This window comes from Nerophis ophidion, linkage group LG11 (assembly GCF_033978795.1).
Source record: "Nerophis ophidion isolate RoL-2023_Sa linkage group LG11, RoL_Noph_v1.0, whole genome shotgun sequence".
NCBI classification, from domain to species: domain Eukaryota; kingdom Metazoa; phylum Chordata; class Actinopteri; order Syngnathiformes; family Syngnathidae; genus Nerophis; species Nerophis ophidion.
The window spans coordinates 32,510,094-32,524,346 of record NC_084621.1 but is presented as its reverse complement, the minus strand read 5'-3'; the positions used below and the strand labels follow the sequence as shown (position 1 = coordinate 32,524,346).

Below are 14,253 nucleotides of genomic sequence, written 5' to 3'. Positions count from 1 at the left end.
AATATGCATTGTCGTAATCATCCATTTTCTACCGCGTGTCCCATTCGGGGTTGCGGGGTGTGCTGGAGCCTATCTCAGCTGCATTTGGGCGGAAGGCGGAGTCCATCCTGGACAAGTCGCCACCTCATCGCAGGGCCAACACAGATAGACAGATAACATTCACACTCACATTCAGAGAAAGAGTATTTTAATTTAGAGCTTCCTATGGGAAGCAAAACTTCTGTCTTGAACAAAATATTACTGTAAATAAAAATGTAGCATTGAGATGTCTCTATAGTTTTAATGAGTAGATAAAAACTGGCTTTTTCACTGTTTGGGCACCACATCTTTAGCGACCTGTCAAATCAGAATCAGCTATATTATTTTTCTTTTCTTTTTCTTTTTTATTGGCCTAGTATGTAACACATACTAACACAACTGTTTGTTTGTTGTGATGTTTTTTTTGCCTTGTAAAAAGTTGCATTTCCCCCACTCAGCTGGATGCTTTGGTTTCAAATGCTATTCAACTAAGTTTGTTGTGCTGTTTTCCTTTTTTTAAATTTACTTTGCAGTGTGCAGTCATTTGTTTCACGCCTGTTGCCGCAAAACAAAACCACTGACGACACTTTTCTTTTCTTTGGAACAAACGTCTCACTCTCGTTAGCGTTAGCATTAGCCATGTTGTGTTGTTTGTGTGAATTTCCCAAAGGAAAATACTGTAAGGGGGAGGCTGGAAGCTACAGAAGCTCCTGGAGTAAAAAAGTATTTATCGCTAGGCCTATGTTAGAGATTAATCATTAGATTGAATAAATTAATTAGTTGTTGGCAATTGACGTGACACCGCTAGTTAAAATGTGTATTGACTGTGTATTTACTTGTGTGTCATAGAGGAGGAGCGGCATTGTGTCTTAACGCTCAGGGGAGGAGAAATGGCGAGGCTCTCGTTCGTTTCATCAGCGAAGAACATCGAGATCTGGCACTACAAAGACACAAGCATCATATGGGCAACAGATACATAGAGGTAGCAATATGTCACTTGATCCACACACCCCAAAAAATCATGCCACTGAGTGTCATTCTAAAAACACAGCCTTTTGATTGCAGGTTTACAAGGCAACAGGAGAGGACTTCCTGAAGATAGCCGGAGGTAAAAACTTGCTTCGTAATCTGATGAACAAGTCTTTCTGTATGTACACTTGCATGCCAAGACCTATCACTATAGGAATTTACTGTTTTTGTATTTGTTTGTGAGGAAAGTCAATAATTAAATCATTCATGAATAGGATTGTACGGTATAACGGTACTATTTAAGTACCGCGGTACTAGTGAATTAAAAACGATAATATACTGCCTTTCAAAAATACTGGTACATTTTTTTCATCCACATGCTGCCTTACGGCGGTGACTTTGAGAGCAATAAGAAACATGTGTTTAATGTATTGTAAGATTTTATGTTAAAATGAAGCCAATAATGAAATTTTTTGTGGTCCCCTTTAATTTGAAAAGTATCAAAAAGTTTTAAAGTATTGATAAATATTTTGGTACCGGTACTAACATATTGGTATCAGGACAACCCTTTTTATGATTTGTTAATTTGGAAAGTACACATTCTGGACACTTTTTGACCAGTTCTTATTCTGAACTGCCAGTGTCATTATAAGTAGAAAACTGCTGCTTCTACCATAGACCAGGGGTGTCCAAACTTAGTGGAAATATTGTTAACACGCTTTATCCCCTATATGAAAAAATCATCTTGCAATATGCAGTTATTACAAGCATCTTCTAAAATGCCCAGAAGAAAGGCCATTTATGATGACACGAATGTGGGGTAAATGAGTGCCTTCATGGTGAAAGCCATGTAGTACACGCAAAAACTTCATTTGCATCAGTTATCAATTGTACAAGCAGTATTAGTAGATCACACGGCCACTAATAGTACATCTATTTATTAGTTTGCACACATTGTTCATAGCGTGCTATTTTAAGCTAAAACCAATCCAATATAAGTCAGGAAGGAGTAACTTATACATGAATCAAAACCTAAGTCACTTACACAATGCAGAATTCATAAAGGACATCAAATACTGTAATAAAGATATTGAACACAACAATGAAATAAAATAATAAAAAATAATATAATTCCTTTTACCCATGTTATTCTCCTTCACAATGGTTGGGGCATTGCAAGGGAGTGAGAGTCTGACTTATTTAGAGGATGGAGTCCCAACAATGACTTAACTCCACTGCTCAGTTGTCACTTCATTTCATAAAAGGCAGATCTTTTCACATATTCAAAGATACCATCTTTATCCTTGATGATGGTTGCGACATTTACAGCCCTGTGTCTGTTTCTCCCCTACGGAGCCTTTTTGTTGTCTAATTTTGTTTTACTTTCCTTTTTTATGATGCACTGCCACCAGAAGAGTCTGCCTTCTGCTTAGGAGACCTAATAAGGGGGAAAAAGTGCATTTAAAAGAACATTGGTTTTGTCTGTCCTCAGTGTAGCAATGCTCCAGCGACTAAATTACTCTGCCACATGCACATACACTGCACCTTAAAAGTATTCAGTGTTTCACTTTTTCCACATTTTATGTTACAGCGTTATTCCAAAATGTAATACATGTATTTATGTCCTCAAAATTGTACACACAATACCCTATAATGATGATGTTAAAAGGGTTGTTTTTATAATTTGCAAATTAATTATAATTATTTAAATAATAAAAATGGGTTGTACTTGTATAGCGCTTTTCTACCTTCAAGGTACTCAAAGCGCTTTGACACTACTTCCACATTTGCCCATTCACACACTGATGGAGGGAGCTGCCATGCAAGGCGCTAACCAGCACCCATCAAGAGCAAGGGTGAAGTGTCTTGCTCAGGACACAACGGACGTGACAAGGTTGGTACTAGGTGGGGATTGAACCAGGGACCCTTGAGACCACTCTCTTACTGCGCCAGGCCGTCCAAATAGTAAAAAATCATATGTCCATAACTTCACACAGCCTTTGCTCACTAATTTGTTGATGTACCTTTGGTAGCAATTACAACCTTACGTATTTTTAAATATGATGCCACAAGCTTGGCACACCTATGTATGGGCAATTTTGCCCATTCCTCTTTGCAGCACCTCTCAAGCTCCATCAGAATGGATGGGGAGCATTGGTTACTGTCCAGATGCACTGTAACTATTTGTTTTTCTTTTTGTCCAGTATTAATCATTTATGTGAGTGCGTACGTTATCACAAAATGTTGGACTATGAAGACTGCCCGTATATGCTAAGCTATATAAATAAAAAATCACATATTTGTTTAGTGTTGAGGCGACAAAGCAGATTTGTGTATTATATCTAATAATATATCTAATAAATAACAAATTAATTAGATTTTTACAATGTGCTAGGCCGAGCTGCAGTCCGAAAATGTACCTGAGTAGCACTTTGGACACCCCTGCCCTCGAGGATGTAACTTAATTTCCAATAGCGGATGCATTTTCATCTTTCGACCGCAAATAAGCTTGGACTAAATCATGAGCGTCTTTGATTGTAGCAGCCATGTAGTGCACTCTTTTTTTCTTTTATAATTATTGCTAACAATGTTTTTCAACCAAATGGCTTTTGGGTGTTATTCTGTTTTAACATAGAGAAACAACATCATTGTAAAATTAAAAATTTAGTGTCTGTTGTGCCAGGTACATCCAACGAAGTAGCCATGTTCCTGTCCCGGGAGGACCAGATCATAGTGAGGATGCGAGGGCTTCCTTTCACGGCCACACACGAGCAGGTGCTCGCCTTCTTTTCGCCACCAGACGCACTCAAAGACACGTGTCCTGTCAGCGGAGGGAAGGAAGGCATCCTATTTGTACGCTACCCAGACGGTCGTCCCACAGGTGATGCCTTTGTCTTGTTCGCCTGTGAGGAACATGCACTATGTGGACTCAGGAAACACAAGGAGATCCTTGGGAGAAGATATATTGAGCTGTTTAAGAGTACAGCAGCGGAGGTCCAACAGGTACAATACTATTTCTTATAATTGTCTTAAGTTTTTTCTCTTTCATTCAAAAGATGGATGAGTGATGTGACAAGTGTATTTTTTTCCTCCTACGTTATTTGCTGGAAAGTAGGATTAAGGGTGGAGATGGTTTACCTTTAGTGTGCCGCCACCCTGTAATTGTAGTAGCTACACCTTTGTCCTCTCTTCATCCTTTGTGGATTTCTTGCACCTTCCTTGCTTGTATGTACACTAATAACAAGGATATTCAACTTCCAAGAACTGATAAGCTTACAACCTGTACATATATGTTGTATGTAGTCGCCTTCTTCTGTGGCTGTACACTTTAATTGGTGGCCTCTACAAGTGCAAACATACTGATGTCCTGTTGGCCACAAGCCAGCTATTTTCTTGGACCAGAATGCTCGCCTAAGCCTTTATAATAAGTGTAAAAAAGTTTTGTGTAGGCAAAAACTACTCACATTTCTTGAAATTTAATGAAAAAAATTACCCATATTGGGGCATATCTTCATAAAATGCAGCTAGATTAATGTGTTTTATATTGTTGGAATAGTTTCCACTTTTGTCAGGGTAATTGATTTTCTCTTTTTGCTCTTTAAGTCACAATATGCAAATGGTAGAGTCCTGTGTGTCTAAAACTAATATTTACTCTCCATGAACAATGAAGTAGTTCGCTAACTAACGTTTTCATTTTTAGTCTCTTGAGTCATGATCAAACTGTACCCCTTTTGCCCCAAAAATAAAAAATGGTACGGCCTAGTTGTCAAACGTCGTCCTACGTCAGCTAGGAAGTGCCTTACTAGCATACACTAAAATACAGACAAACGCGCATGTAATTAGGAATGGGTATTTGTTTACATTTTACCGATACTTGTACTAAATATGTACCTTTTGAAATGGGGCCGATGCTTAAACAGTATTTTAAAAATGGAAGCTATACAATTTTTTGTTAAAACAAAGCAGTTTTATTATTATGGAATTGTGTGACAATGACTAAGAAACCAAATCCACAACAAATTATTACAACAATACTGGCAACTATCAACAGAACTTGCTTGTGTTGTCATGTTGATACTCACAATTCTGGGGCTCGTGAATGCACGTTTCACATTGTGAACATGATTGCTGCATAATAAGGGATTGATGTGTTGTGTCTTATTCACTGGTAGACTAGGTGTGTTCTAACATGTTTATTGAGCAAGAACAAACATGTTGCGCCAAATCTTTGTAATAGTTATTGTAATTTTATTGCTATGCGATCAGTAATTCCAATGGGTACTTGGCAGATGTCATTGTAGTTTAAGGGAGACATAAATTGGCATAATTGTAACATTTTGTGTTGTAGGTGTTGAACCGGTACTCGTCTGCCCCCCTAATCCCCGTAGCCCCTGCCCCCTTGCTATCAGTGTTGCCCCCCGTGTCTCTCCTGCCCCCTCCTGTCAGCGTGAGGGACTGCCTGAGGCTGCGAGGGTTGCCCTACACGGCGAGCATCGAGGACATCCTCAATTTCCTGGGCGAGTTCACCCAGGACATCAGGCCGCAAGGCGTGCACATGGTCCTCAATCAGCAGGTACGTCCACAAATCGCACAGCCCAATGTGTGATTGGTTGTTTTTTACAAGAGTGTGTGTTTTCAGGGGCGTCCATCAGGCGACTGTTTCATCCAGATGATATCTCCAGAAAGAGCACTTTTGGCCTCTCAGCATCTCCACAAGCACATTATGTCCTGCCAACGCGGGACCAACAGCCGCTATGTGGAGGTGTTTCCCTGCAGCATCGAGGAGATGGGCCTAGTGCTGATGGGAGGCTCGCTTTCACACGCGCACACACACACACACACCAGGAACAGGAGTGGGACAGGGCTCAGCCCGCCGCCATGTAAGTCCAGACGTAAGTGCTGCTGGGAGCTGGGGGTGCTTCGGGCCTGCAGGGTAGGTGGGCTCCTGTCATTGGATGCAGGGTTGCTGGGTTTTCACCAATCTAAAACTGTGGGAGACTAGACACACTGATCTAGCCAGGAAATTCAGAACTGTGTGTGTGCGTGTGTGTGTGTGTGTGTGTGTGTGTGTGTGTGTGTGTGTGTGTGTGTGTGTGTGTGTGTGTCTGTGTGTGTGAGAACCGTACGTGTGTCTTTGTGTGGTGCTTCTTGATAAATGAGTGTGATTCATTGGCTAGTCTTGCATGCATGACACAGTCTTTCTATACACACTGATCTAGCCAGGAAATTCAGAACTGTGTGTGTGTGTGTGTGTGTGTGTGTGTGTGTGTGTGTGTGGGTGTGTGTGTGTGTGTGTGTGTGGTTGTGTGTGTGTGTGTGTGTGAGAACCGTACGTGTGTCTTTGTGTGGTGCTTCTTGATAAATGAGTGTGATTCATTGGCTAGTTTTGCATGCATAACACAGTCTTTCTCATGTTAATCTGTCAGTTAGGAAGCATGTTTTTAACACTCACTGTCACTATATTCAGTTATGTTTAAAGTGTCCATCGAAATGAGTAGGAGTTAAAAATGTGTCAAACTGGCTCCAGTCTGACCAGTTAGTCTTGGTTTTGGGTTCAGCTTTGGTGGAGCGGCACATCTTAGGCGTGTGCCTATTGTCCTAGTCTAATCAATTCAGGGAAGGTGGGCGGAGCTTTGTGTCATACACAATGAGCAGTTTTTTTTACGCTCATTCTCAACTGGCCGAAATATACAGTTGATCATATAAATGGCAATGTGTGTTAATTATTACATTAGTGAGCAGGAAAACTGGGGTCATGATGGGACAAGTCCTCACTTTTATAACAGGCAATAAATCTCAAATACTGTAGTGAGTTGCTGTTCTATATAACCACACATAATCATATTCCTTTTTCGTGAAAGACATTGACATTACCAACACAAAGTTCTCACAAATAAAGCAGGTGTCCATACATGGAAACAATGATCACCTACTGCATGCACTAAGTAGAGAAAAGGCTAAGCTGGCTTTATCATCATCATCACCATCACAATGTGCTACCCATTCTGTAAGCATTCAGCACTTATTGTACATCAGGTGCAACAAAATGATGCTCATTGTTTGCAAACATGCATGAGTGCCTCCTCTCTAATCTATGAGCACAATCTTGCCTCTCTCTCTGTTCATTGAAGTCTTTTGTCTCTTTCTCCCGTGTTTTCAGGTCTATCTCCACCGTCCTACTCCTTCACGCCCACGCCATCTGTCCTGCCTACTGAAGCTGCTGCAGCCCTCTACCCTCCCCTTGGTCAGGTGATGCTAGCCCCTCGCCCCCTACACCCAGGGCATGCCTACTACCCCTCATCAGCGCAGCTTTACATGAACTACACCGCCTATTATCCAAGGTAAACACTCGCAAAGTGACTCTATTAGGTGAATTCATGAACTGCTGGGTGCGTCGTCTAAAAGAGGGATGTCAAACTCCTTTTTATTGATGAGCCCCCTTGCAGTTATGGCTGCCCCCAGATGGCCCCTTGTAACAGTAAATAATATATGAATATGAATACACAATTACCCACGCATTTGATTTTTTTCTTTTCACACACTAAAAAAAAATAAATCTGTAGAATATGCGAGTAAAAAAACTGGCAGCTCCGTTGTCAGAATTTTACCATAAAAGTGTTTTTTACATAGTGAAACCCATTAACTAAGTTACATTTAAACCAGTGAGGGTGGCACTACAAGCAGGTGGATAAAATATCTTGACCAAGGACTAGGGATGTCCCGATCCAGGTTTTTGCACTTCCGATCCGATACCGATATTGATTTTGCACTTTCGATCCGATGCCGATACTGGCCTATCCGAGCATGTATTAAAGTTTAAAGTTATTTAGCCATCTTAGTTGTCAGATTCATGTTGAAAAGGGTTTTAGTACTCTTGATAACAACTAGCCAGCTGAATTAGGTGAGTTTGAATAATACACAATAGTTAATATTCAAGGATAAACACAAAATTGAAAAAAATATACATGACAAACAGAATTGGCATAATTTAACAGTACAAAAGTGAACAGTATAAAGTGCAAATAATGCTGTAAACATTTTTTTAAAAAGAAAAACACACAAACAACCTCAGTGGGATAAAATGTCTATAACTCAGCATCAATACTTGCTCTTGAACAAGTGTAAACTTAAAAAAAATATATATATATCTACACACTCCTTTCAATTGTTTGCCCCAGTCGGGGGGGGGGGACAATTGAAGTCCAAGCGTAATGGGGAGATTCTTTCTAACAAAGACAAGCACTTCAAGATGCTCAGGTGTCAGCCTGCTCCTGTGTTCATCAATGATGAGTGCTAATAAGACTCTAACTTTCAAGAGTCATTAAAATGTCGTACAACTTTACCACCACGCTTGACTTTATTGTGGCATGTTTTGCACTCCACCTCTTCATCTTTTTCGTTTTGTAGGGTAAAATAATCACACACAGCTGACATTTTTACCGTAACTTTTAATTCACACGACCGTCTAAACGGTTAGAACACAGACCTGTGGATGTATTGAAGGTGTGTTGGAAAATGCGGAACGGAGCGTAGGGAGCAGCAGAAGAGTGGAATGTATTAATTAAATCGGTGCGCTGGAAAACACAGTTGTTTTTTTTAAAAACTGGATCTGGATCGGCATTTTCGCATGCCTTGCCGATACGCATTTTTTGCCAAATATCGGCGGCCGATCCGATCCAAATATCGGATCGGGACAACCCTACCAAGGACACAATGGCAATGACTAGGATGGCGAAAGCAGGGATCAAACATGGAACCCTCAATTTGCTGGCACAGTCGCCCTACCAACTGAGCCACAGCGCCCAACAATAGGCAATTATATTGGATGCAATTGCATATTGTTACAATCTCATATCGTTGTGGTATTACAAACCCCATTTCCATATGAGTTGGGAAATTGTGTTAGATGTAAATATAAACGGAATACAATGATTTGCAAATCCTTTTCAACACATATTCAAATTGAATGCACTACAAAGACAAGATATTTGATGTTCAAACTCATAAACTTTATTGTTTTTTGCAAATAATAATTAACTTAGAATTTCATGGCTGCAACACGTGCCAAAGTAGTTAGGAAAGGGCATGTTCACCCCTGTGTTACATCACCTTTTCTTTTAACAACATTCAATAAATGTTTGGGAACTGAGGAAACTAATTGTTGAAGCTTTGAAAGTGGAATTCTTTCCCATTCTTGTTTTATGTAGAGCTTTAGTTGTTCAACAGTCCAGGGTCTCTGCTGTCGTATTTTACGCTTCATAATGCGCCCCACATTTTCGATGGGAGACAAGTCTTGACTGCAAGCAGGCCAGGAAAGTACCCGCGCTCTTTTACTACGAAGCCACGCTGTTGTAACACGTGGCTTGGCATTGTCTTGCTGAAATAAGCAGGGGCATCCATGATAACGTTGCTTGGATGACAGCATATGTTGCTCCAAAACCTGTATGGACCTTTCAGCATTAATGGTGCCTTCACAGATGTGTAAGTTACCCATGCCTTGGGCACTAATACACCCCCATACTATGACAGATACTGGCTTTTGAACTTTGTGCCTATAACAATCCGAATGGTTATTTTCCTCTATGTTCTGGAGGACACCACGTCCTCTGTTTCCAAATAACATTTGAAATGTGGACTCGTCAGACCACTGAACACTTTTCCACTTTGCATCAGTCCATCTCAGATGAGCTCAGGCCCAGCGAAGCCGGTGGCGTTTCAGGGTGTTGTTGATAAATGGGTTTGGCTTTGCATAGAAGAGTTTTAACTTGCACTTACAGATGTAGCGACCAACTGTAGTTACTGACAGTGGTTTTTTGAAGTGTTCCTGAGCCCACGTGGTGATATCCCTTACACACCGATGTCTGTTTTTGATGCAGTACAGCCTGAGGGATCAAAGGTCCGTATTATCATCGCTTACGTGCAGTGATTTCTCCAGATTCTCTCAACCTTTTGATCATTTTACGGACCGTAGATGGTAAAATCCCTAAATTCCTTGCAATAGCTCGTTGAGAAATGTTGTTCTAAAACTGTTTGACAACTTGCTTACAAAGTGCTGACCCTCGCCCCATCTTTTTTTGTGAATGACTTAGCATTTCATGGAAGCTGTTTTTATACCCAATTATGGCACCCACCTGTTACCATTTAGCCTGCACACCTGTGGGACGTTCCATATAAGTGTTTGATTAGCATTCCTCAACTTTATCAGTATTTACTGCCACCTTTCCCAACTTCTTTGTCACTTGTTGCTGGCATCAAATTCTAAAGTTAATGATTATTTGCAAAAAAAAAAATGTTTATCAGTTTGAACATCAAATATGTTGTCTTTGTAGCATATTCAACTGAATATGGGTTGAAAATGATTTGCAAATCATTGTAGGGGCTTCACGGTGGCAGAGGGGTTAGTGCGTCTGCCTCACAATACGAAGGTCCTGCAGTCCTGGGTTCAATCCCAGGCTCGGGATCTTTCTTTGTGGAGTTAGCATGTTCTCCCCGTGGCTGCGGCTTCCTCCCACTTCCAAAGACATGCACCTGGGGATAGGTTGATTGGCAACACTAAATTGGCCCTAGTGTGTGAATGTGAGTGTGAATGTTGTCTGTCTATCTGTGTTGGCCCTGCGATGAGGTGGCGACTTGTCCAGGGTGTACACCGCCTTCCGCCCGATTGTAGCTGAGATAGGCGCCAGCGCCCCCTGCTACCTCAAAAGGGAATAAGCGTTAGAAAATGGATGGATGGATGTATTCCGTTTATATTTACATCTAATACAATTTCCCAACTCATATGGAAACGGGGTTTGTAGTACCTAGAGATGCTGAGACAGGAGATGGTGTGCAGGTAAAGATGTATTTTTTTTTTCACAGAAACAAGGATATAGTGCAGCAGGGAAGTGCACAGGAAGCACAGGGAAAGTGTTTCACGTTTTGAAACTAAGCTAAACAAGGAAAATGACTGCCAATGTGTGTGAAAGTCTTAATCTGTCTCTTTTCCATACCTGCCAACAACTACGATTTTCCCGTGATGAGTATGGTTTTTGATAATCCATTCCGGTTTACGGCTGCAGTGGTAAGAACTACGGTTTTTCATTAAAAATTAATAAGTACGTAGCTCAACTACATTTCCCAGTAGTTTCGCTACTTTTTAAACAGGTATCGATTTCCGTAGCTTAGCTATTTTGTAGACCCATGTAGCGATTAGCTAAGCTACATGCTACAAAAGAAGAGGGAGGGAGAAGAGAAAGAGAGAAATAAGATAAGCGCAACTCCATGGGCAAGAGACAACATATACAGGAAAAATCAATGATGATTGGTTGGTTTATGTATAAGAAAATCAATGATTGGTTGGTTGGTTTAGTATGATGAGTCACGATTGGTTAAGATTAGGGCAAAACATTCCAGACAGGCCAATCAGAGGCAAGATAGGGCGGGTCATCAAACCAGGAAGGGAAATCACAACAGACACGCACATCCTAAATGACGACGAGAGAGTTGGAGAAGAGGGCATATTCAAGCGCGCGATTTATATATAAAAAAAATAGGGATTCTCTTCCTTAGATTTTTCTTTTAGAGATGTAGACGACGTCCAGGAAGCCCACAATGCGTCTACTGGGCCACGTTTGGGCAAATGTATGTGTATGGGTAAAACTATGCCCAAAACTTTCATTTTAGTTGATTACAATGTAAGCCCAAATCAAAACTGCTCTCGACATGGAACACGTGGATTACACATTTAAGAACACACATGATTGTGGCAGACATGTGATGACTTTTGCTACAGTATAGCCTGTCTAAATTCTACATTTCATTATCATTGCTGTTTTAGAACAAGACATGCAGTAGCTGACATTTTTTTCATTATTTCTACTGTTTATATTTTGATATTGAATAGTTGAATCATTTTGAAACATAAACAACATGACTGCAAAATATTTGTTATTTCATGTTATTAATCACTAATGACTATTCAGATAAAGGATGTTAGCTAATAAAGTAAGGTTGTCCCGATACAAATAATTTAGTACCGGTACCATAATGTATACCAATACTTTTTGATACTTTTCCAAATAAAGGGAACTACGAAAAATGTCAATATTGGCTTTATTTTAACAGAATATTTTACACTACATTAAACACTCACAGTCAACGAACAACTTTACAAGGTTGAAATATAAATTAAAATGGCATCGACCTGAAGGTAACGCCTTCCCTATGCTCCCCTACTACAGTAGCACCGGACCGAACAGCAGGACAGGTGTAACAACTACATTATAACCTGTCGCTTTTTATAACTCCTTGTGCAGATCGGAATGCTTAGTATTTAAATGTTTACCTAAGTTTGAAGCAAAGGTGGTAATACTAATCGCCACATTTGGCGAGGCGTGTTTTAAAGCAGCTGTTGTGAGACTAACGTATGTGTGTGTGCGATCTCCTTTAAGAATGGTAGTACTAGGAGTGAGTGACTTGAGTAAGTGAGTGGGAAAGGTAGGAGAGGTAGCGCTAGCATGCACAAGGAGTGTCAACAGCATGGTGACTGTCCGGTTGTGCCCTGTTGAAATTATAAAAAAAATCACCAAGTTGTAACTAATTGACGGCCTCGTCATACGAATCAAAGAGTGGAGATTTACGGACCCATTGTGAATTGAAAGGTCTCCCCTGCTCTCCTCGACCACAGTCTGTGAGCCGACAAGCAGGAAAGGTGTAAAACAGTACAGGTACTTGCAACTTGGTGCCTCCCTGTTTAAAGCGTCACCTTTATTGTTAGTTTTCAAGTCCAAAAACCTCCATATTGCGCTTCATGCACCCTCTTTATTAACCAGTAGAATTGTAGTTTTTTGCCATTTTTCCTCTCCAAGATGTATGCACTTTGTGTGTGCGTTTTGACACACTCAACATCATGCGCCTCGGATCTGTAGTCACCGTCGCAAAGCTGCACTTAGATGAAAGAGCTGTACCGGCACTTTTCAAAGGTAGTATATTAACGATTTCAATTGATTAGTACCGCGATACATTATTAGTACCGGTGTGACGCCAAATTTGCGCCCAGCGAAATAAGTGCTCAGGGGGGGTGTGCGCATGCGCGCACCTGCGCAGTCCAGTGCGCAGTGACCAGCCGGGCACTTTTTTGGCAGGGCGGCGTCATTGACAAACCAACGTGTGTGTAGTGAGAGAGAGACCATCCTAGTAGTGATTTAGCAAGACTCTGAAGATTTGTTTGTTTGTGTGTACTGACAACCCTCATGGAAGAGGACGACTGTGTCAGCAGCAGTGTCAGTGGGAGTGAATCCTATATCAGCAAATCCAAGTTTAACTAATGAGTATACCTCATATCCAGTCTCACTGAGGCCACAGGGGCAATTATTTGGCAAGCCGTCCCATACACACTGTACGTATACAATAGGGTGGATATATATTTCGCACTTTTAAGGCGCTAAATATATGCCCCGACACGCTTGGGCACTTATTTCGCAGTGAGTACTTATTTCGCTTGACACAACCCTATAATAGAATAAACATTGTTTGTACTCTTTATATGATTTTTGCATTTGGAGAAGTTAGAAATGGAGAGGGAGTCAGAGAGACAGAAATTGGCTATAAAATCCAAGGCTGAATCAACTAAAGCATAAACAAAAAGGAAAATGCAAGCTGCTCAGAAATGTGGGGCGGCATAGCTCGGTTGGTAGAGTGGCCGTGTCAGCAACTTGAGGGTTGCAGGTTCAATTCCCGCTTGTGCCATCCTATTTACTGCTGTTGTGTCCTTGGGCAAGACACTCTACCCACCTCTTCCCAGTGCCACCCACACTGGTTTAAATGTAACTTAGATATTGGGTGTCACCATGTAAAGCGCTTTGAGTCACTTGAGAAAAGCGCTATATAAATATAATTCACTTCACTTCACTCATGTCAAAGCCATCAAAGCAAAAAATGCCAAAGTAATGTGTGAATAAACCAAAGTAATGTGTAAATGTAAATAACTTGATGAATGATCTGTGGCTGGGAAGTGAACACTAGTAAGGTTGTAAATACTGAATAGAGTAGGCTAACCCATGCGGTTCCTGTGGATGTGAACACAAGGTGTAATTACTGTAATAACTAAATAACATAGTGACTGAAACAGACGAAGTGATTCATTTGGATGAATTGGGTATGTATTTATATAAACTTTGTTGATAATCTTTTAATTCTTAAAAGACTAAAACATCTTTAATTGGTGACCCCCGGGTTGTTCAATTACTGCTCACAGCAGGAAGTGGTAAAATAAAAAAAAGTAAAGAA

General features: G+C 40.7%; 1 protein-coding gene across 3 annotated transcripts in view; it reads left to right on the top strand.

Annotated features, from left to right (window-relative positions):
* esrp1 (epithelial splicing regulatory protein 1) overlaps window positions 1–14,253 on the top strand; it is a 32,056-nt gene that overhangs the window by 6,417 nt on the left and 11,386 nt on the right. For 2 of the 3 annotated variants that reach the window (XM_061915666.1, XM_061915668.1), the window contains exons 8-13: window positions 868–1,000; window positions 1,084–1,126; window positions 3,671–3,990; window positions 5,336–5,560; window positions 5,627–5,879; window positions 7,148–7,328. In XM_061915666.1, the coding sequence (XP_061771650.1) occupies window positions 868–1,000; window positions 1,084–1,126; window positions 3,671–3,990; window positions 5,336–5,560; window positions 5,627–5,879; window positions 7,148–7,328 (1,155 nt within the window). The remainder of the gene's footprint in view (window positions 1–867; window positions 1,001–1,083; window positions 1,127–3,670; window positions 3,991–5,335; window positions 5,561–5,626; window positions 5,880–7,147; window positions 7,329–14,253) is intronic. The other variant, XM_061915667.1, reaches the window with a different exon arrangement.